The sequence below is a fragment of the Cebus imitator genome, unplaced genomic scaffold, assembly GCF_001604975.1.
Source record: "Cebus imitator isolate Cc_AM_T3 unplaced genomic scaffold, Cebus_imitator-1.0 Scaffold92, whole genome shotgun sequence".
NCBI lineage: Eukaryota > Metazoa > Chordata > Mammalia > Primates > Cebidae > Cebus > Cebus imitator.
The window spans coordinates 11,069,196-11,089,690 of record NW_016107407.1 but is presented as its reverse complement, the minus strand read 5'-3'; the positions used below and the strand labels follow the sequence as shown (position 1 = coordinate 11,089,690).

General features: G+C 43.1%; 1 protein-coding gene across 10 annotated transcripts in view; it reads right to left on the bottom strand.

Annotated features, from left to right (window-relative positions):
• Nucleotides 1-17,872: 17,872 nt before the first annotated feature.
• ARHGAP21 (Rho GTPase activating protein 21) overlaps nucleotides 17,873-20,495 on the bottom strand; it is a 130,513-nt gene continuing 127,890 nt past the window's right edge. For all 10 annotated transcript variants that reach the window (XR_005201388.1, XR_005201389.1, XM_017535533.2 and 7 more), the window contains one exon: nucleotides 17,873-20,358. Coding sequence is in view for 8 of the 10 variants with exons in the window: in XM_017535533.2 (XP_017391022.1) it covers nucleotides 18,664-20,358 (1,695 nt within the window). In the remaining 2 variants the exon portion in view is untranslated. The remainder of the gene's footprint in view (nucleotides 20,359-20,495) is intronic.

Below are 20,495 nucleotides of genomic sequence, written 5' to 3'. Positions count from 1 at the left end.
AGCCTAAAGGGCCCCCGGACCAGTGTATTTTGTACGGAGAACCGCGGCTCCGGGGCGCCGACAAAGCAGCCGCACGGGGTAAAGCAGCGGCACTGGCCGGCACAGCCGCTCTGGCGACCATGGAGCACCTCCGCCCGGGAATTTCCTAGTCTGTGGGCAATAAAAACGCAGCGTCCACTCACCCTCTGCGCTTTCACTGGGAGCTGCAATCCTGAGCTGTTCCTAAACGGCCATCTTGGATCCAAGAACCGATTTTTTTTTTAATGTTAAACCCACCTTGCATTTTTTGGGATAAACCTCACTTGATCATGGCATATAACTCTTTTTATATACATTGCTTGATTTAATTTGTATTATTTTGTTGGACTCTTGAGGGTATAAGTCCATGAATAATGGTCTGTAGTTTTCTTATATATTTTTCTGGTTTTGGTATCATTTCAGGTAATGGTGGCATTACCGTAACCTTTAAACTTAATGTATAGCATTAAGTATAAAGTTTGCTATAGGTTCTATGGTAAAATAATCTTCATAAGATTATATTCTTTTATCAGATTATATTCTCAATTTGCTCAGTTTTTTCTTCCACCTTATGAATATGAAATCTTATTAAATGCTTTTTCCATATCTATTGAGACGACCACCTGATTTTTCCCCTTTTTTCTGTTAATGTGATTAATGACATTGATTAGGCATAGTTATTAATATGGTACACTGACAAAGCGGTATATATTATAGCGGTTAAGAACGGAGCTCCGGGTCAGGCGTGGTGGCTCATGCCTGTAATCCCAGCATTTTGGGAGGCTGAGGCAGGCGGATGATGAGGTCAGGAGTTTGAGAGCAGCCCGGCTAATATGGTGAAACCCCATCTCTACTAATAATACAAAAATTAGCTAGGTGTGGTGGGTGAATGTAGCCCTAGCTTTTCGGGAGGCTGAGGCAGGAGAATCACTTGAACCCGGGAGACAGAATTTGCAGTGAGCTGAGAGCACTCCACTGCACTCCAGCCTGGGTGACAGAGTGAGACTCTGTCACAAAAAAAAAAAAAAAAAAAAAAAAACAGAGCTCCAGTGACAGGCTGCCTGGTTATAACATAGTTATACCACCTACCAGCTTCCAAGCCTTGGGTACTTTTTAAAACCCTCTGTTCCTAAGATTTCTCCCTCTCTAGAAGGGATATAAATCATAGTCTGTCTCACGAAATTGTTTTGAGACTAAATCAGGTCACAAGTACAAAGAGCTTAAAATGTTTGTCACTTAGTGCTCAGTAATGTTTGCTATTTTTATTATTAGATCCTGGCCTAGATTATTAAAACCCGACAGCAAAAAGAACTGTCCTGAGATTTAAGCAAGAAGGGCCCAGGCCTCTACTTTAGAGGCCCATGGGGCCCTGCTTAGGTGGCACTGCCCGTACAGATGACGCATCTTCAGGGCCCGATACCTGCAAGAGGGCCCCTGCACATGGAGCATGGCCATTGTAAGCACACACGCTCCAAGTGTGAGGACAGACACGTGGTCCAGACACCTGTCCACTTATACTGGCCATGTTCCACGTGCAGAGGCCCTGGAACTCTGCCCAAATGCCCCAAACCTGCCCTCTGGGACCGCAAGGGCTTTCCAACCTAGGTCCAGTGTCTATATGGTAGAGAGCTCTGGAGTACAGATTCCTAGGCTGGAGAGGTTTCCAAGGGATGGCTGTTTATGGTAGGATGTTGATGGAATTTATGAAAATAGACTTATCCAGGCAGAAGCATAAGATAGATTTTGTTTAGCAGTACGTCACCTTGATGTGTAACCTTTCTATATGTAGACATACGGTGTGTATACGTCCAGTTGTACTGTTGTCTTGAGCCCTTCCAAAGTCAGTTTCCCAGCCACACTGGCATACCAGGTCATCTTACTTTGGAGAGTCCAACCTGCTGCCTCCTCTTGGCCTAGGACTGTGACGCACATGTGCTTACCTCCAGGCAGAAGACCTGATGTCCCGAGATGTGTTGATTCATTGTTCGGGAAGCAGAAGGAGAGGGGTGAGGGTAGCTGTGGGAAGGGGGTCTTCCTGGGATCGTTGTGAGGATGCTTGGAAGAGCAGGGCTGCCATGGAGGCTTTGATTAGCTCCACAGCAGAGAGCTCGCCATGTCTGCCAGGCTGCAGCCCTCTTGCGGGCATAGGGGTCAGGGCATCAGCAGGAAGTCGACTGCACCCTCAGAGGATCAGCATGGGTGAGATTAAGAAAAGGAGCATTGGCTGGGCAAGGTGGCTCGTGCCTGTAATCCCAGCACTTTGGGAAGGTGGCGTGGGTAAATCACCTGAGACCAGGTCTTCAAGGCCAGCTTAGTTAACATGGCAAAACCCCATCTTTACTAAAAATACAAAAATTAGCTGAGCATGGCAGTGGGTACCTGTAATCCCAGCTACTGGGAAGGCTGAGGCAGGAGAATTGCTTGAACCTGGGAAGCAGAGGTTGCAATGGGCGAAGATTTGTCTCAAAAAATTTTTAAAAAAGATAGAAGGAGTGCAGGGCTGGGTGATGTGGCTCACATCTGTAATCCCAGCACTTTGGGAGGCCGAGGCGGGTGGATCACGAGGTCAAGACATGGAGACCAGCCTGGCCAACATGGTAAAACCCTGTCTCTACTAAAAATACAAAGATTAGCCAGGCGTGGTGGCACACGCCTGTAGTCCTATTTACTTGGGGGCTGAGGCAGGAAACTCACTTGAACCCGGAAGGCGGAGGTTGCAGTGAGCCAAGACAGCGCCATTGCACTCCAGCCTGGGTGACAGACCGAGACTCTGACTGTCTCAGGAGGAAAAAAAAAAAGTGCAAGGCCCAAAGGGACCGGGGACAAGAGCATCATTCAGATCCTCCACGGCCACCCGCACCAACTCGGGGCCCTGAGACCCACCCTTCAGAGTCCTGTACGGCTGGGGACTGAGGGGCAGCTGACCCAAGAATACTCCCTGAGCAGTAGGGCAGAAGCTGAAGGCAGCATTTAGAAACGGGAGTGCAGGGAGTGCTTCTAATTGTGTGCGGCCTCAGCATCCAGTCTTTAATGTAAGTTTACCTTTCATCTACCGGGAGCAGAGCTCAGTTGCCCTGACGGGGTTTCCAGTAAGAACTCCGCCCCACCCAAATGGCTCCGGCCGGTGGCCAGAGATAAGAACTTGGAGGCGCGTCTCCCCTCCCGCTGTAGCAGGTGGGGCTCCCTGCTTGTGAGGTCGCAGTGTGGCCTCCTAGAGTTAGGCCTGCCTGCCTTAAACCCACCAAGAAAAGATCCCCATGGGAAACCTGTTTGGAAAATCCCCTGGACACAACAAAGGCTCTGCTCAGATAAGGGGGTCTCTCTCCCTGTCTGTTCCCCCTGGCCTCCATGTGGGTGCCTGTGTGTGTGTGTGCATGCAACCTCCAAGTGTGCCAAGTACCCCCCAACCCCAGGGTCTGTAAGAACTAAAAACTCTTCAGTGTTTGCATTGTCACTGAAGTCTCATTGAAGCCCTGCCCACAGTCCAACCCCTGACTGTCGGGCAGCCCCAGAGGGACCCGCATAGGTGGGGCACCGCTGTGCTCTGCTGTCCTGGCCTCTGTTGGCTGCTGGGGACAGAGGCTGCCAGCTAAGTTGATAAACTCAGTTTCATTCAAACCTGGTAGTTAGGGCCCTAGTTGGCCTGGAGCTGGCACAGTTAGGAAGGGACCAGAGGAAGGGAAAGGAAGAAGGCAGGTGTCCCCAGAGAAGCTGAAGAACCTCTGGGGGGTGGGGTGGGGGTGGGAGAGAGAGAGACAGACACACCTGGTGCTGCTCCATCTCTGGCAGCTTTGAGGCCCAGGGCCAGGTCTGAGGTACCCTCAACTTTGTTCTCGAGTGAATCCAGGGCTCTTGCTTCCCAAACAACACGCCATATCCCGACACTGTAAGGGCCCCATTGGAGATCCTTTCTGATGCGCTCATGACTTCTCAGAGACCCTATTCCTGGAGAAGCAAGACTGTCACCTAGAAGGAGTGACCTGGGGTCTTGAAATCTCTCACCTACCTCCCCTCTCTTCCAATAAGAAAGGGCATGAGAAATGCTGGCACCTCAATGTAGAGAAGCGGTGCTCTGGGCAGGAAGGAAAGCCTCCCAGAGGAGCTGTCACTGAGCAGAAACTTGATGGGCAGGGAGAAGAGGAAAGGAGCCAGCAGGCAGAGGAGGGATCCCCGAGGATGGCGAGCCATCTGGTCACCAGGACTCTCGGGAGCTGCCAGTGGGGCGCAGGAGGAGTGGGCCTACGTGTGTTGGAGGAGCTTTGCCTAAAGATTTGCTCCAGCTCAACCAGGCCCTGTCACTCTGGCCCTCTTCCCTGGAGGAGGCGCTGGCCCTGCGTGCCGTGCAGTGCCGTAGGGAGTGCGGTCTCCCCCGCTGTTCACCTGCCTTGGGGGCACAAAGCCTGCAGTGCCACAGATCTCCTGTGTGCCTCCTTAGCCAGCATGTGGGTAACATTCCACCCCTGTCCTCAAGGGTCTGAAAATCTAGCAGGAAAGGCAGCAAATGGACACACAGTCACGGTGCTGCCCGTGCGAATGTTCGGGGCAGCTGGAAGTGTGGAGAAGAGAGGGCGCACTTTACGGCAAGCCAAGGACACATGTCATCAGCCTGGAGGGCAGCGAGCCTTGGCGTAGGAGTAGTTAGAACTGAAATAAGAAGGGCTTTCCATGCTAGGCAACCAAGTTAGTCATTTGCTTTGTAGAAAAAAGGAAAGTATTAGTGGATTTTAAGCAGAAAAATGTGTTTTGAAAGTGTTTTGGAAGCAGTAATGGGGGTGGTGAAAGGGAGCTGGAGGCTCAGAAAGAGCTGAAGGGGGCCAGGTGTAGAGGCTTACAGCTGTAATCCCAGCACTTTGGGAGGCCCAGGCAGGAGGACTGCTGGAACCAAGGAGCTTGAGACCAGACTAGGCAACATAGCGAGACCCTGTCTCTACAAAAACATTTTTTTATTGGTGGCCATGTGTGGTGGTGTGTACCTATAGTCCCAGTTACTCAGGAGGCTAAGGCAGGAGGATTCCTTGAGACTGGGAGGTCGAGGCTGTAGTGAGCCACAATCATGCCACTGCACTCCAGCCTGCACGACAGAGCAAGACCCTGTCTCTAAATAAATGAAAGAAGGAAATAAAATATAAAAAGAAAGTGGAGGGGGTTCCTAACTCTGATTTGTGGCTGTGCAGAAGCTCAGGGGACAGGTGGCAGAGGCTGACAAGGCAGTGACCCACCCGATGCCTAATGAGCTGAGTGGGGTGACTTGCTGCCCATTGGTCTGAAACCTCACTTCTCCACCACTTACTTCCACCTCCACCTTCTGCAGCATTAAAGCACGCTGCTTGCCCGTGGGCGACGCTGGGGGGACTTTTTTTTTTTTTTTTTTTGAGACGGAGTTTCACTCTTGTTACCCAGGCTGGAGTGCAATGGCGCAATCTCAGCTCACTGCAACCTCCGCGTCCTGGGTTCAGGCAATTCTCCTGCCTCAGCTTCCTGAGTACAGGCACATGCCACCATGCCCAGCTGATTTTTTTTTTTTTTTGGTATTTTTAGTAGAGACGGGGTTTCACCATGTTGCTATGACATTGTCAGTTGCTTCTGGCAAGGTGGAGGCACTGAGAAAATTGGACAAGATCTTTACACTTTTGGTTTAACTGGAGACCAAGGTTTTGAAAAATTAGCTCAATTTCTGTCTCAAGGGCAGTCGCACCATAGTCTAAAGGACTAAAATGCTTCCCTCAAACACCCCCATTCTGTGTGCAGCCATACCATCTACCACGCCTGGGCTTTAACGGCCCCCTTTGCTTCCAGAGAAAATGCCACCCCACTTCTGGTACCCCCTGAGGTGGTGACAGAAGCTTGATCTGGGAAGAAGAGCGCAGTCCCCTCAGATGGACCTGGGTGGCATGTGGCCCAGCTGGAAGAGTTCCATACCCGGGAGTCAGCTCCAGGCCTGCCTGAGGCTCCGGCTCGTTTCACCCCTCAGTGCCAGCCTCTGTGGGAAGGCTGCCCCAGGGAGGAAAATGGCTTTCTGCTAGGCTGTCTTCCTGCCGCAGCATTAGAAAAGACTTGAGCCTGGCTTTGAGGAAGTGAAGTGACCCAATCAGCTTCTTTCTCCCAAGACCTCTGCTCATGGCTTCCCCAGTGGGAAGCAGGGCTGGAAAATGGCACCTGATTGGAGGTAGCATTGTTGCCTGGAACAAGGAAAAGAAGGGAGAGAAGATCATCAGGGATAGGAGAAGGTGCTGAGGAGACAGTGACATTGTGAGTGATGTGATGGTGGCAACCTAGCTCTGAAGTCAGGGAGAGTGGCAGCGATGTGTGAGCAGCTTCCTGAAGCCAAGAACCTCCAAAAAGGCAACAGAGGTTGAGGGAAGGAAGAACCCGGGCAACATCGGCAAAGCCAGTGCTGGCAGTGGGAAAGCTCTGGGAACCACATGAGAGCAATCATCCTAGAATGTGGCAGCGGAATCTTTGCAGACCTGATAGATATTTTAAGAAAAGAATTGTTTTATTTGAATTTCAAGTAGGAATTGGGCTGTGTAGTATGTTCAGCTTGACTCATTGCAAATAAGCATTTTGCCTCTCTCAGAAATGACTTTTGGTAGCAGAAAATGAAATAAATTTAAACCAAAGCATCTTTCCTTGAGGGAGTCTGTTTCTCACAGCCCTTACTCTGAGCTTCATTTTCCTGTGAGAAACAGATTGCTTATGAAAATGGCTGAGTTAGCAATTAAAAGCATGTTTAAATTACATATGTAAGAGAAGATAAACACATTTAAACAGACTTCTATCTTCTATGCGTTCTATTTTTGATGTACTTCACCTAGTGAATTGTTGTTTTAGAAAAGCTTTATTTCTTCTTGTAAACTTGGGGCATGGAAAAAAAACAGAAAAATCTCATTTCTAAGTGACGTAAATAATTCATCATCATCTAAAATCACCAAGTGGGCCAGGTGCGGTGGCTCAGCCTGTAATCCCAGCACTTTGTGAGTCCAAGGTGTGCAGATCACTTGAGGCCAGGAGTTTGAGACCAGCTTGGTCAACATAGTGAAACCCCAGCTCTACTAAGAATAGAAAAAATTAGCTAGGTGTGGTGGCACACACCTGTAATCCCAGCTACTCAGGAGACTGAATGAAGCATGAGAATAGCAGGAACCCAGGAGGTGGAGGTTGCAGTGAGCTGAGATCATGCCACTGAACTCCAGCCTCGGTGACAGAGTGAGACTGTCCCAAAAACAAAATAAAACATAAAATCTTCAGGTGGGCTAGATTTTATTCAAATACATAATACTAACCTGATGTTCCCATTTACTTTTGTGTTCTTAGTGTATTATAAAGTGGTAGAAATCTCTCAAATTTTTACAAGTTCTAGAATTCTGGGTTATCAGAACGAACACTGGAGCCACTAGAGTCAATCTGACACATTCTAACACCATCACTAGCCATTAGGACATGCTGGGGGTGGGGGCAGGACCTGATCTAGGTGGAGATCTCAGATTTGCCATTCCGAAAATTGGCCTGGGCTAACCTTGGACAAATGGCTGAATCTCTCTCTATGCCTGAGTTTCTTCATCGTAAGACAGGGATATTATACTTCTGTGTCAGCTGGGGCTAGGTTTAGATGTGAATGGCAGAAAACCTGAAGTAATAACAGCTGAAACGAGAGAAGGTGATTTTTCATCTCCAAGCAGCCCAGAGGTAGGCGGCCCACGGTGTCATCTATGTGGGATCCATTGTGTAAGGCTCTCATTTTGAAATTCCTGCGTTTCAAGGGTATGTGGAAGCCGGGCTGTGTCCAGTCTGTGGAAAGAGGAAAGCACGTAGAAGCCCGTGTCCCCTGCATGTGCAGGCGGAGGCTGGAGTTTACATAAACCACTTCTTCTAGACTGTAGGCACGAACTCAGTCCCATGGCTACACCTAGCTGCGAAAGAGGCTGAGAAGTGTGGTCTCTAGGAAGCAGTACTGGAAAATAACCGGGACTCTGTGTCACAATCGGTTTTACTGGGCAGTGGTGAGACCTCGTGTATTGACGCATATCAAACGCTTGGGACAGGGCCTGGCACGCAGTATGCGCTCAGTTAATGCTAGCTGTTTTACAGGAAGTGGTGGTGGCAGGCAGTTTGGCAATAGGGAAATGCATGTGTCCAAAGGAGAACTGCTTCTCAATTGTCCTTTCCTATTCTTTCTTATCCCTGATGAGTCGTTGGATTGGGTAGAGACATAGAATCAATTGGGTAGAATGTATTGACGCAGGATAGAGTCCAAAGCATTGTTGTATTTCTAATTCAAGGACAGCTCAATCATGCCAGGAGTCAGGGTAGTAATTTGGGGCTTAAAGCAGTGATTGCAATACTGTTGTGCAGCGGGTCCAGGCGGGCGGTGGGGCTGAGAAAACTGGGGAGCACACATGCGCTCTCTAAGGGATGACCACCCTGTACTGGGATTAGCGCTGCTAGACCTTCCAGTTTTTGAAAAATCTGGATTTTTATATGACATCTTTTTGCTAGCCTTGAATGCTGTCTTCTCATGATGGCCACAGGCAAGCAATCATTTCACTAAGACCACATGAGATGAAAATAATTAGGTGAGAGATGGCTGGAAAAAGCTATCAGGAGCTGCAGCTGGAGGGCATGAGCATAACAAATTCCAGGACACGGTTACATAAGAAAGGACATCGGGGTGAGCTTCAGCTTTCAGCCCCTTGTCAGCTGGGGAGGAAACCCAAGGAAGAAAGAAATGCTAAAGCTATACTCTAAAGACTTGAGTTTTGCTTGCAGGGTTTCTGCTAAAACAGGCTGGAGGGATTGGGATGATGACTATTTTCCAACATTTAAAATGCTGTCAATACTAGAAATATAATACGGCACTCTTTTAAGAAAAAGTCACATTTCTGCTTTTATGGTTGACTACCTAAGTTTTTGTTCTGTTTTCTCTCCATGAGAAATCTCCAAGCATAAGATTGTTTTGCTCATCACTTCTTCCACTGGGGATAAAATCACTCTGTTTGAATGATGTTTTCTCAGGGCGGGGATGGGAAGTGTCTGTCTGCTAATCAATACTAATGAACCACCAGGTACCACGAGTGTCTGTAATCAAAGCTGCGGCCCCCTCATTATCCCGCAGCCCAAGCGTCCTGTGGGGCCATATGTAGGTTTCCAGAAGAGCTCACTCATGGAAAGTAGGAAGGGAATAATTGGGTATTTCTCCTAAGAATTCATGAGAAGGAAAAATGTGGAATGTTATAAGAAAGTCAATATAGCCTAAGGAAAACTTTAATAGGCTTTCTCAAGTCCGTCACTGGCCAAGACGAAGGGAGAGAATGATAAATTAGAGATGCAAGGCTCTCTGGCTGCTCGAAACATGAAACAAAGGAGACTTTTTTTTTTTTTTTAACAATATAGTCTAAAAATGTCAAGGCTTATTGCCCAGGTTAATGGTTTTTGATTTCTTGGTATCTGAGGTTAGCCACAGAGGAGTGTAATATTATAAAGTCACCTGGCTTCACAGCAGGTCTCAGTTTTACTTACCAATAGACTTTTATTCTCAGATTAAGGTAAGAAATCCTCTAAGAAGACCTTCCTGAGACTCCTGTGTGACTCTGAGCTACTAGGAATCTGATGCTGACTTGCAAAGTTACTTTGTAAATATGCACTTAGCAATATGATTGTATGATTCTTTCCCCCTTTAGTCTTTAAAAAGCACTCTTTGGGTATTCTCAAAGATAAATAAAATACCATTTGGGTATATTGAACTATGTATACCATGACAAATGTTTACTCTTCTGGCTCAAAGATGATAATGATAAAATAAGTCTATTATCCCGATTTCTATAAACTGTGAGCACATGCTTTACCATACGAGAAAACAGATCACCTTAGGCACCAGGCAGTAGAAATATCCAATTAAAGAATCACACCTGCTAAAACTAAAGGTATGCTAGCTATTGGATCCAAACATAAAATAACAGAAAACATAATAACCGAGAGAAGGATTATTATTTCTCTCACTTTACATATGAGGAAAACTAACATGTAAGTAAGTTGGATGCCTTGTCCAAACGCGTCCACTTTGTAAACAGCAAGGTCTACATTTGAAGTCGGGCAGTCTGGTCCTGTGATTCTTATAAAATGTGATTATATTTTACAGAAATAAAAGGGTATAAAATATGATGCAAACAAAAGAGATCTCAAAACTGACTAGGCTGTTTTAAAAAACAGCTAAATAGGCCGGGCGCGATGGCTCAAGCCTGTAATCCCAGCACTTTGGGAGGCCAAGGCGGGTGGATCACGAGGTCAAGAACTCGAGACCATCCTGGTCAACATGGTGAAACCCCATCTCTACTAAAAATACAAAAAATTAGCTGGGCATGGTGGCGTGTGCCTGTAATCCCAGCTACTCAGGAGTCTGAGGCAGGAGAATTGCCTGAACCCAGGAGGCGGAGGTTGCAGGTGAGCCGAGATTGCACCATTGCACTCCAGCCTGGGTAACAAGAGAGAAACTCCGTCTCAAAACAAACAAACAAACAAAAAAAAAAAAACAAAAAAAACACACCTAAATAGAACTTCTAGAAGTGAGAGAGAAGTGAAATTTAAAACTCACTGAACAGATTAAACTACACATTACACATAGCTGAAAGTAAAAAAGTAACTTGGAAAATATTTCTGAAGAACTTACCCAGAAGGCAGCACAGAGAAAAAATGAGAAGTAAAATATAAACAATAAGGTAAAAAATGTGGAGGATAGAGTAATTTCATTAAGCACATGTTTAATAGCAGGAGGTCCTAAAGGAGAGAACAGAGCAAAAGGGGAAGAGCCAATGTTAAAAGTAACTGAGATGTTTTACAGAATTGACGAAAGATACCAATCCTCAGTTTCAGCAAGCCAAACGATCCTAAGCAGAATAATAAAAAGAAACCCACATCTAGACACAATTGCAGCAAAGCCTCAGAACACCCAAGACAAAGAAACAGTCTTAAAACAGTCTGAGAATAAAAATACGCAGACCTAGTTCGAAAACTGATTCATAACAGCAACACCAGAAGCCCAGAAAAAGGGACTAATGTCTCTAAAATGTTGAGGGAAAAAGACTGCTATTGACCTATTTGTGTAACCAGGAAAATCACCTTTCAATGTGAAAGCAAAATAATTACATTTTAAGATAAACCAAAGCTGAGAATGTTTATCCCTAATGACTCTCACTAAAACTTCTGAAACACACAATTTAGGGAGAAGGAACATTATCCTAGAAGGTAGGTCTGCAGTTCAAGAGGAAACAGTGATTACTGAAAATGGTAAAAATGTAACTAAATCTAACTATTGGCATTGACTGTATAAAACAACAATGACAGTATGTAAGTTGGGAGAGGATGACTGGACTTAAAGTGGGCTTACATCTTTGTGTTGCTTGTGAGAAAGGTACAGCTATTGATTAAATTTGTTTGGTATGCATATTAAATTTCCTAGGGTATGCGCTAAAAGGATGGAAATTAGTTAGGGAGGAAATGAAAAGTGAACGAAAAATCAATCTAAAAAGTAAGAAGGAAAAACATGTCACCAAAAGGGGTCACAGGAAAAAAAAACCAAAAATGCTATTCAAAAGATGATGAAAACAGATCAGTACGTACTATCAATGGAAAAGACTAATTATTGGGGGAAATTAAATCACATAGTTTGTAAGACTAATTTAAAAACAACAGATAGGAAAAGAAATGCAGCTATATAGCACTTAATATACAAAGACAAAAGATATTAAAGATTAAAGACATATAATCAATGGTGTGTGCCTTTCAACTGGAGAGTACATATCTTTTTCAAACACGGCTACAACATTGTTAGAACTGATTGAAATGGAGATGAAACAATAAGACAACCAAGAATGGAAAACATAAAACCAAAACAAAACTAGTGTAATGAAATTAACATCTGACAAAATACAAAATAGACTTTAAGTGAAAGTAGAAATGAATCACTAAAAAATAAAAATGTAATCATTATATAATCGTAAGTGTCCTGTAAGAAACAGGAAGTTATAGCCATTCTAAATGTGCAAAACAACAGCAACTACCACCCCTCCCTGCAAAAGTAAGACCAACAAGGAGAAAGTGACAAATTCATCATCCATCCTGGGGGCAGCCATGCTCAGTAACTGATAGACTCCCCAAAATGAGATGGATTTTGATCCATCAGATCAGGTATGGATTTGAAATTACAATAGACATATACTCAGTGGTGTGTGGTGTGTGCCTTTCAACTGGAGAGGACAGATTTTTTTTTGAAACACACATATAACATTAGTTAGAACTTACTAGCCTCAACAAATTTCAAATCATAGACCACATACTCTACCACAACGCAGTTAGAAAACTACAAGAGAAAATCTAGAAAAATCCTGTATCTCTGGAAAATTTTAAACATACATCTAAACAACCCAGGTGTCAAGACAATCATGATAGGAAATATAAAAATACTTAGCATTAAATCTTGTTTGACACAGCGTATATCATTTACAAGGAAATGTATAATCTTTTTTTCTTTTGTTTTTTTTTTTTTTTTTGAGACAGTCTCACTCTGTCACCCAGGCTGGAGTGCAATGGTGCGATCTCGGCTCACTGTAACCACCGCCTCCCAGGTTCAAGTGATTCTCCTGCCTGAGCCTCCTGAGTAGCTGGTATTACAGGCGCATGCCACCGCGTCCAGCTAATTTTTGTATTTTTAGTAGAGACAGGGTTTCAACATTTTGGCCAGGCTGGTCTCGAACTCCTGACCTTGTGATCCACCCACCTCGGCCTCCCAAAGTGCTGGGATTACAGACATGAGCCACCGCGCCTGGCCAAGGAAATGTATAATTGTAAATAACTGATACTCAGCTTAAGCATTCAACTTAAGAAATTAAACAGAATAATCACCCCAATAAAAAGTAAAGACAACATCATACTGAGACATAAAATAAATTCATGTGGAAGCTCATAGGACCCACAATGGCCTGAATAAGAAGCAACAGTCAGGGAAGCTTTCCTTTCATGGTTTATAAGGTGTGTATTAGGACCAATGGACTAGAACTGGCCAATGGAACAGTGAGCCCCACACAGTCCCACACATATCTAAAGTGACATGGCAGAGCTGGCCTTGCACACCAGTGGGGAAACAAGGTACTTTCAGTACAGGGTATTGGGACCGCAGGGGATAAAAGGTATAGATCTCCACTTCCTATTACACACAAATATCAGTCCCATATGGATCAAGGTCCTTTATTCTCAAGTGTCCAGTATTAGACAATAAATTATACAGTGACCTTGCTCTTAACCATGTAATTTCTTCTTAGTCTAGGCTTTCAACAAACCCCCTATTTATTCAACAAATATTTTCATTGTGCCAACTATCTTCCTTCTATTGTTCTAGGCATTTGGAATACAACAGTAAACCAAACAAAGACCTCCACCCTTATAGGGTTTACATTCTTGTGGATAATTGACATACACAGCAGTGTCTACATATCAGGTACTTTATTATCCCTGACATATTAAATCCTTGATGGATACTACTACGTTAAGTGCCAGAGCTAGGATCTGAAGTTAGCCTGCCGGTGCTCAGAATCCCAGATAACTACTGTGTTACATCTACTGCCTTTCTTACTGCCTTGAAGAATGTGCCATAAAATGCTTTTGCTTAAATGTGTGTGATGATCCCAAGACATTGGTATGTGTAATGAATTAACTTTTCTTCTGCAAATCTAACGTACTGGATAGGTACCATCCATCCTTGGAAGAATTTTGAGAATAGCTTCTCAAATCATTTTCTGTGTTGTGTGGTTCAGATGAGAAAGCCTGAGTGGTACAGAGATGGCACCACTGTGCTCCAGCCTGGTGACAGAGACCCTGTCTCAAATAGCAAAATAAGCAAAAACTGAGGTACAGTGATTCCACCTTCTGGGGAAGCTTATCCATACCTTAAAATCTAATGCTGACTAGGTGAAATTCAGACAATGTCATACATGAGCACCTAGTTTTTTGTTTTGTTCTGTTGGTAGATTTTTACAACTGCCATCTTCATTCTACTCTCAGAAAGTAAAGCTTTCAAGACATCTGTTTTGTGTCTGTAAGAAAGCATCTTCAGGACCCCACGGTCAATGAATTTGACAATCGATAAATCTTTATCTCCAATTCCCAATATTTTCCTTTTGTAACTGCTTCATTGGAAGCTTGGAGTACATCTTATGCTGTCTCAACCTTCTTGGCTGGACAAAACTAAGCTTCCTTCTGCTTTGTATTTCCTTCTACTTTGCTAAGATGCTGTTCCAGCTCTCATAGTATTTAGCTTTCATAGCAGGGATACTGGGAGGTCGGTGTAACAGATGTTCTTCCCCTAGTACAACGCTCCTCCTTCCTTCCTTCCTGGGCAGCCAGCTGAGATGCCTGTGTTACAACTGGCTCCTACTGTTCTCTGTTGCACGAATCAGTCAGCTAAAGCAGCCCTGCTGGTGTTGTACAGTTTAACCTTTCTACAGTGAAATGGCAAGTAGGGACATTTGATTGTCTTGCATAGGAATTCAGGGAGCTGACATTTTGTGGCAAAAAGCTCGTCAAAAACGACCACAGGAAAAGATAATGCTGCCATTCTACCTAACCTCAGTCACAAAATAAATCCCAGCACATGAAAACCAACTTTATCTTTTACTAGAAAAAAAGTATATACCATATGTCTATGGCGAGGGAAGTATTTTTTAGTGGTTGTCAAAATACAGATATAAAAGCTGATCTGGATAAATTTTAAAATTATGCAAAGAAACATCTGAAACAAAGTTTAAAAAACATAGACTAAAAGAGGGAATTTGAAATTAAGACTAGTATCCAGATCTTGTAAAGTTCTGTGAGAAAAAAACAGGAATATGGTCAAAGGTTCACGTAGCTGGACATGGTGGCTCACGCCTGTAATCCCAGCACTTAGGGAGGATGAGCGGGCTGGACTGCCTGAGCTCTGAAGTTCAAGACTAGCCTGGGCAACATGGTGAAACCCCACCTCTTCTAAAAATACTAGAAATTACCCAGGTGTGATGGCACGCAGCTGTAATCCCCGCTATTTGGGAGACTGAGGCAGGAGAACCACTTGAATCCGAGAGGTGGAAGTTGCAGTGATCTGAGATTGTGCCACTTCACTCCAGTCTGGTGACAGAGTGAGACTGTGTCTCCAAAAACAACAAAAAAAGTTAACATGATTCAGAATTGGAAACCAGAATAGCCAATGAATATATGACACATGGTATCTTGCCTAGTAATGCAGGAAATACAACTCAGTGAAAAATCATCTCATACTCATCGACATTGTCTTAAAAACAAAATTTTTAAACACTGATAGTACCTAGTGTCCTTGAGGAAGTGAAGAGATGAGAAGCCTCATACACTGCTGGTGAACTCTGGAGATTAATTTGACCAGACCTAGTAAAGCTGAAAATGTGCCAGGTCGGTGCAGTGGCTCACACCTGTAATCCAGCACTTTGGGAGGCCAAAGCAGGCTAATTGCTTGAGCCGAGGCATTTGAGACCAGCCTGGGCAATATGGCAAAACCTGGTCTCTACAAAAAATACACACAAAACAATTGCAATCCAATTTAAATTAGATGAAGTCAAGGATGTCACTAAAAGAACACATAAGTATGCTAACAGAAGGGGGAAATGGTATAATAGAAATATTAATCCAAAAGAGGCAAGAAACAAAAAGGTACATAAAATGCCTTGGTCATGGAGAAACAAAAAATGGTTAAGATGTAGATGTAAATCCAAATATATAAATAATATTACATTAAATGTAATTGGGTTACATATTCCAATTAAAAGACTTTGTTTAAAGAAAATCGATATGAGAAAAATAGAAAAGGATTAAAATGGATGAAAAAGATGTGTTATGCAAATACTAACCAAAAGTAACTGATATAGCTACATTAATGTATAAAATAACTGTAAGACAAAAAACTTTGGTAGAGATTATGAAGGACATTTCATAATGATAGAAGGGTCAATTTACCACAAAGACCTAACAATTCCAAATTTATGTTCACTTAAGTAAGCTAACATCAAAATAAAGACTGACACAAGATATGCAAATCAACATTCATAGCATAATATTCTACCACTTCTCAGAAACTGGTAAGAGCCAGGTAATAAATCTATAATGACACATGTCTGTAAAACGCGATTAAACTTGACCTAATAAACCAAAACGCATCCAATAAGGATAGAATACATATTCAAGTAGACATGTAATGTTTCTCAAAATTGACCATATACTGGGTCAAAATGGATGTCTCAAATTCAAATGTATGTTTAATGATAATGTAACATTATGTTGGAGTCAGTATAACTAGAAAGTTTTTAAATGTTTGGAAATTAAGCAACACATTCCTCAACTCACAAGTTGAAAAAATCAGAATGGAAACTAAAAAATGTTTAAAAATGAATAATAAAAATACAGCATATAGCCTTAAAATGCAGATATCAGAAAACATCTAAAAATCAATTTTCTAAGCAATCGTCTCAAGAAGTTTAAAAAAAAATGTCCAGCAAATTAAATCCAAAGAAAGGCTGGGCATGGTAGCTCATGCTGGTAATCCCAGTACTTTGGGAGGCCAGGGCAAGCAGATTGCTTGAGCCTGGGAGTTTAAGATGAGCATGGGCAACATGGTGAAAGACCATTTCTTAAAGTACAAAAAACCCAAAAAGTTAGCTGAGCATGGTGGCACGTGCCTGTGGTCCCAGCTCTGCAGTGACGTGTGATGACCATGCCACTGCACTCCAGCCTGGGCAATAGAGAGTGAGACTCTGTCTTGAAAGAAAAAAAAAATAGAAAATAAACTTAGGAACAACAACAAATAATAGAAAACTATTTGAGCCTTGAAAGTAACTTTTAAAACACGTTAAGTAAAAAGTGTTTTTGACAGTTTTAATACACTGACTTTTCCAAGAATTCCCCTTCATGTAAACTAAGGAAAGTGTGTGTTGTTTTGAACAAAACTTTAAAAGCAGGGCATGACTCTTGGTAAAATTTCATCACCAGCAGCAAACTATTCATGGTATCGCCACCATGTGTAGTTACTACATTGTTAGTGATTCTATATATTGGTGCAAACAACTGACTGCTCCATTATATTATTTTTATGATGTAGTTGTACCTGAGCATTCCCATTTTGAAAAATTTATTATAAATCACTTTTTCTACTGTAATAGGGAATTATGGTCTATATCATACTGGATATAAAGTTACATTCAGATATATTAGGAATTTCATTTCATGATGATAGAGGGGAAATTTCAAAATACTTTTGAGAAAAAATTATCAGGTTTGACAGTTGAGAATCTCGGGATTTGATGATTGTTAAGGTCCTCCTCAGCCTTAATGGTCTGAGATTTTTTTGTAACCATTACTTCCAACCATAGCTTTGATTTATTTTGAAACTAGTGTGTGGCAGGTACTGTATGGGGAACAGTATCTCATTTAAATCTACTAATCACCCTTATACTAAGTAGTCACTGTTTATATGAGAAAAGAAATTCAGAGACGTTAAATAATGTGTTCAAGTTCACATATCTAGGAAGTATAGAGTTGGACTGACTCCCAAACTTACGTTTGTTTCACTCACGAAAAGGTCATTAACATACATTACTTTACCTAGAAGAGTTAAATACTATTGATCTACAAGAGTGAGGTTAGGCTAATGTAAGAGTATGTGCCCACAACAGCAAAAAAGAGGAGGAGATGAAATGTATAAATATAGTAGGTACCTTTTTAAAGTTAGGACCAATTAATCACGTAAGGTAGTTATAAATGGACGACATCTAAAAATATATCATCAGAATAAGTTTCAAGCCATGCAAAATTCACCAAAACAATTTTTATTTCCAGTGTTTAATTGGGTATGCACACAGGCATGACACAGGTTTGGATTCAGTAAGTCCTCATGCAGAATTATATTCTTCTTGATAAAGAAGCCAGTTCCATCCAGGATCCACTATCTACACACCTATGTTACAACATTTATATCAAATCTGGTATCTGAAGAAAAGATACACATTTAATATGTTCATTTAAGTTACGTATTTTACAGAAAGATTAAAAATTCAAGTCACACAAAACTCAAAAACTGTATTAAAAGTTTGAATATAAAACTCAGATCCACCTGGAATGACTAAAGAATGGAAGTTCTGTATCCACCTGTGTTAAAACTGGTAAATGTAATGAAATTTGTTACCGATAAAATGCATTCATTTCTTCAATGTAAGTTATCTAATTTTAACAATATGGCACCCTAAAAACCAAATGTATTTTTATGATGAGGCACTTTTGTTAGTGATGAAACCTAAAGAACAAATTTGCTGCATACTAATGTCAGCGATTTTCTTCAGTGACGTTGGGTATATGCTATGTAGTAAGTTGCAACAAATACCTTGCTCATTTGTATACAACTATCCGATATATTTTTAAATATATATATATATATATGTTCTTCTGGCTGTAGTAATGCACTGTAAAGCTATTTCACAGTGCAAAATGATGAAACCAGCCCAAATGAAGGCTGAATAATAACAATTGTGGTACAAGAAAATATTGACAGTTACTGGAACGTGTAACAGTAGCTTTTTACTTGCTAGAGTGGACATAACCCCCAGTTCAAAGACAGGGATGAAACTGTGCTTTATTGCCTGGGGTTTCAGACAGTTTATGAGGTTGGGCATTTGCTGCAGAACTAGCATTTTTGCTTACGTTCTGGACGCTTTCTCCGTTTATTTGGTCAGGTGACTGCGGTGGTATGGAAAGAAGGGGCCTGTTTGTTGAAGCCAAGGTGCTGGAAGAACTACCTGTGTCGGACTGAAAAGACAAAGGTGTGTCAGTTGTGGCTATTTCTCGTGTGCTAGGGTTCTCTGTCTGGGGATCTCCGCTTTCTCCTCTGCTAAGGTCAGAGGTACTGGTGCGTAGGCGTTCCCTGGCCAGCCAGTCTGAGATGGAAAGGTCCTGGGCTGAGCATTTTGGTTTTAACCGGTTCACAGCTGAAAGTTCAGATTCTCTCTCCCCGCTCTGCTCATGCACTTTCCAAAAGTTCAAAATGCTGATTTCAGTAGCATCTCTGTGCCCTCCTAGTGTATGTCTGCGCCGGATGCTTTTCCTTTTAGCAGTCTCGGCATTTGCTTTATGACTCCCTACTCCAAACATGTCATCTGCAGGGGCTCTGGGTCTCAGTTTTAACCGATCTGCTATTTTTGTTTTCCATGTGGGCTCCTGTTTTTCGGATTCACCTCTGGTTGGTGTCAGTAAACTCCCAGTTGACTTTCCTTTTTTCATAACATCAAACACTTTACTTATTGAAGGTGTTTCTTTCTCGTTCTTGGCATCTCCTAGACTTCCAGTATCTGACTTGAATCTAGCTGATTTTTTCCTGGAGAGCGTATCACATTCGATGAGTTTATGGGAACTGAAGAGCTGTCTCCGGCTATCTAAACTTGATGTTAAACTTCCCTCGGTGCAACTTACTTCACTTCCTTCAGAATTTCTCCGGCTGCTCTTAGTCACTTCCTGCAGTTTTCCTCGGAAGAGCCTCTCTGAAGTCAAAGCAGTGGGGAAAACGGGAAACTCGCTCTCACTGTCGGTTTCCACAGGCCGCCCTTCACTGATCAGTTCACTTCTCTCGTCGTCTGCCTCGTCCCCCCTGCTCTCTGCCACGGATTGCACCTCAGGGCTCAGTCGACTGGAGTCCAGGCTAGTCAAGTATGTAGCAGACGATGTGGTGGAATAATCTGAGGTGATGGTGCTGACATTGGCCAAAAACTCGCTATGTTTAGTTTCTGGACTGGTTGATTTCTTCATGGAAAATCTTGCCAGGGAGGCCTGGGAAGACGTGCTGAGCAAAGTACCAGAGTCAGAGCCCGTCTCTTCAAGGTGGGAGGACTTCTGTGCCAGAAGTGATCTGGGGCTCTCTTTCAGGATGGCAAAGCGACAGCTGAGAGTTGGTGACTTGTTATGTTTTGAGTTGTGTGGTGTTGAGGGTTCCTCGGAAGGCGCGCTCTCTTTTCCGAGTGGCACCTTGTCATCTTTTGTGGTGCCGGGGTTTTTCCTAGTGCCTGTTTCTTTGGCAGTGATGATCCTCTGTTTTCTGCCCAGTGTCTCACTTTCTTTTTTGGACTCTTCTTTAGTATCATTGTGACACTGTTCCACATTTTCCTTCTTAAAAAATACATTGTCCAGTTCGTCTTCTGAGCTGCTAGGCTGTGCTTTTTCTTTTGGCTTCTTCCTCTTGCGACTAGCAGCTGCAAAGATGGAGGACACAAGCAGTTCCCTGCTATACTGATCCTTTCCAGATCCCCAAGAACCCTGGGAAGCAACAGAGAAAAGAGACTCTGAGCATAAGAACGCAGCTGAGTTCATTTTCTGACAAGCTTGTCTCCGAAACATTTCTTACCAAATTACAGCTACTAAAGCTCTGAAAGCATCAACAATGCAATTACTTT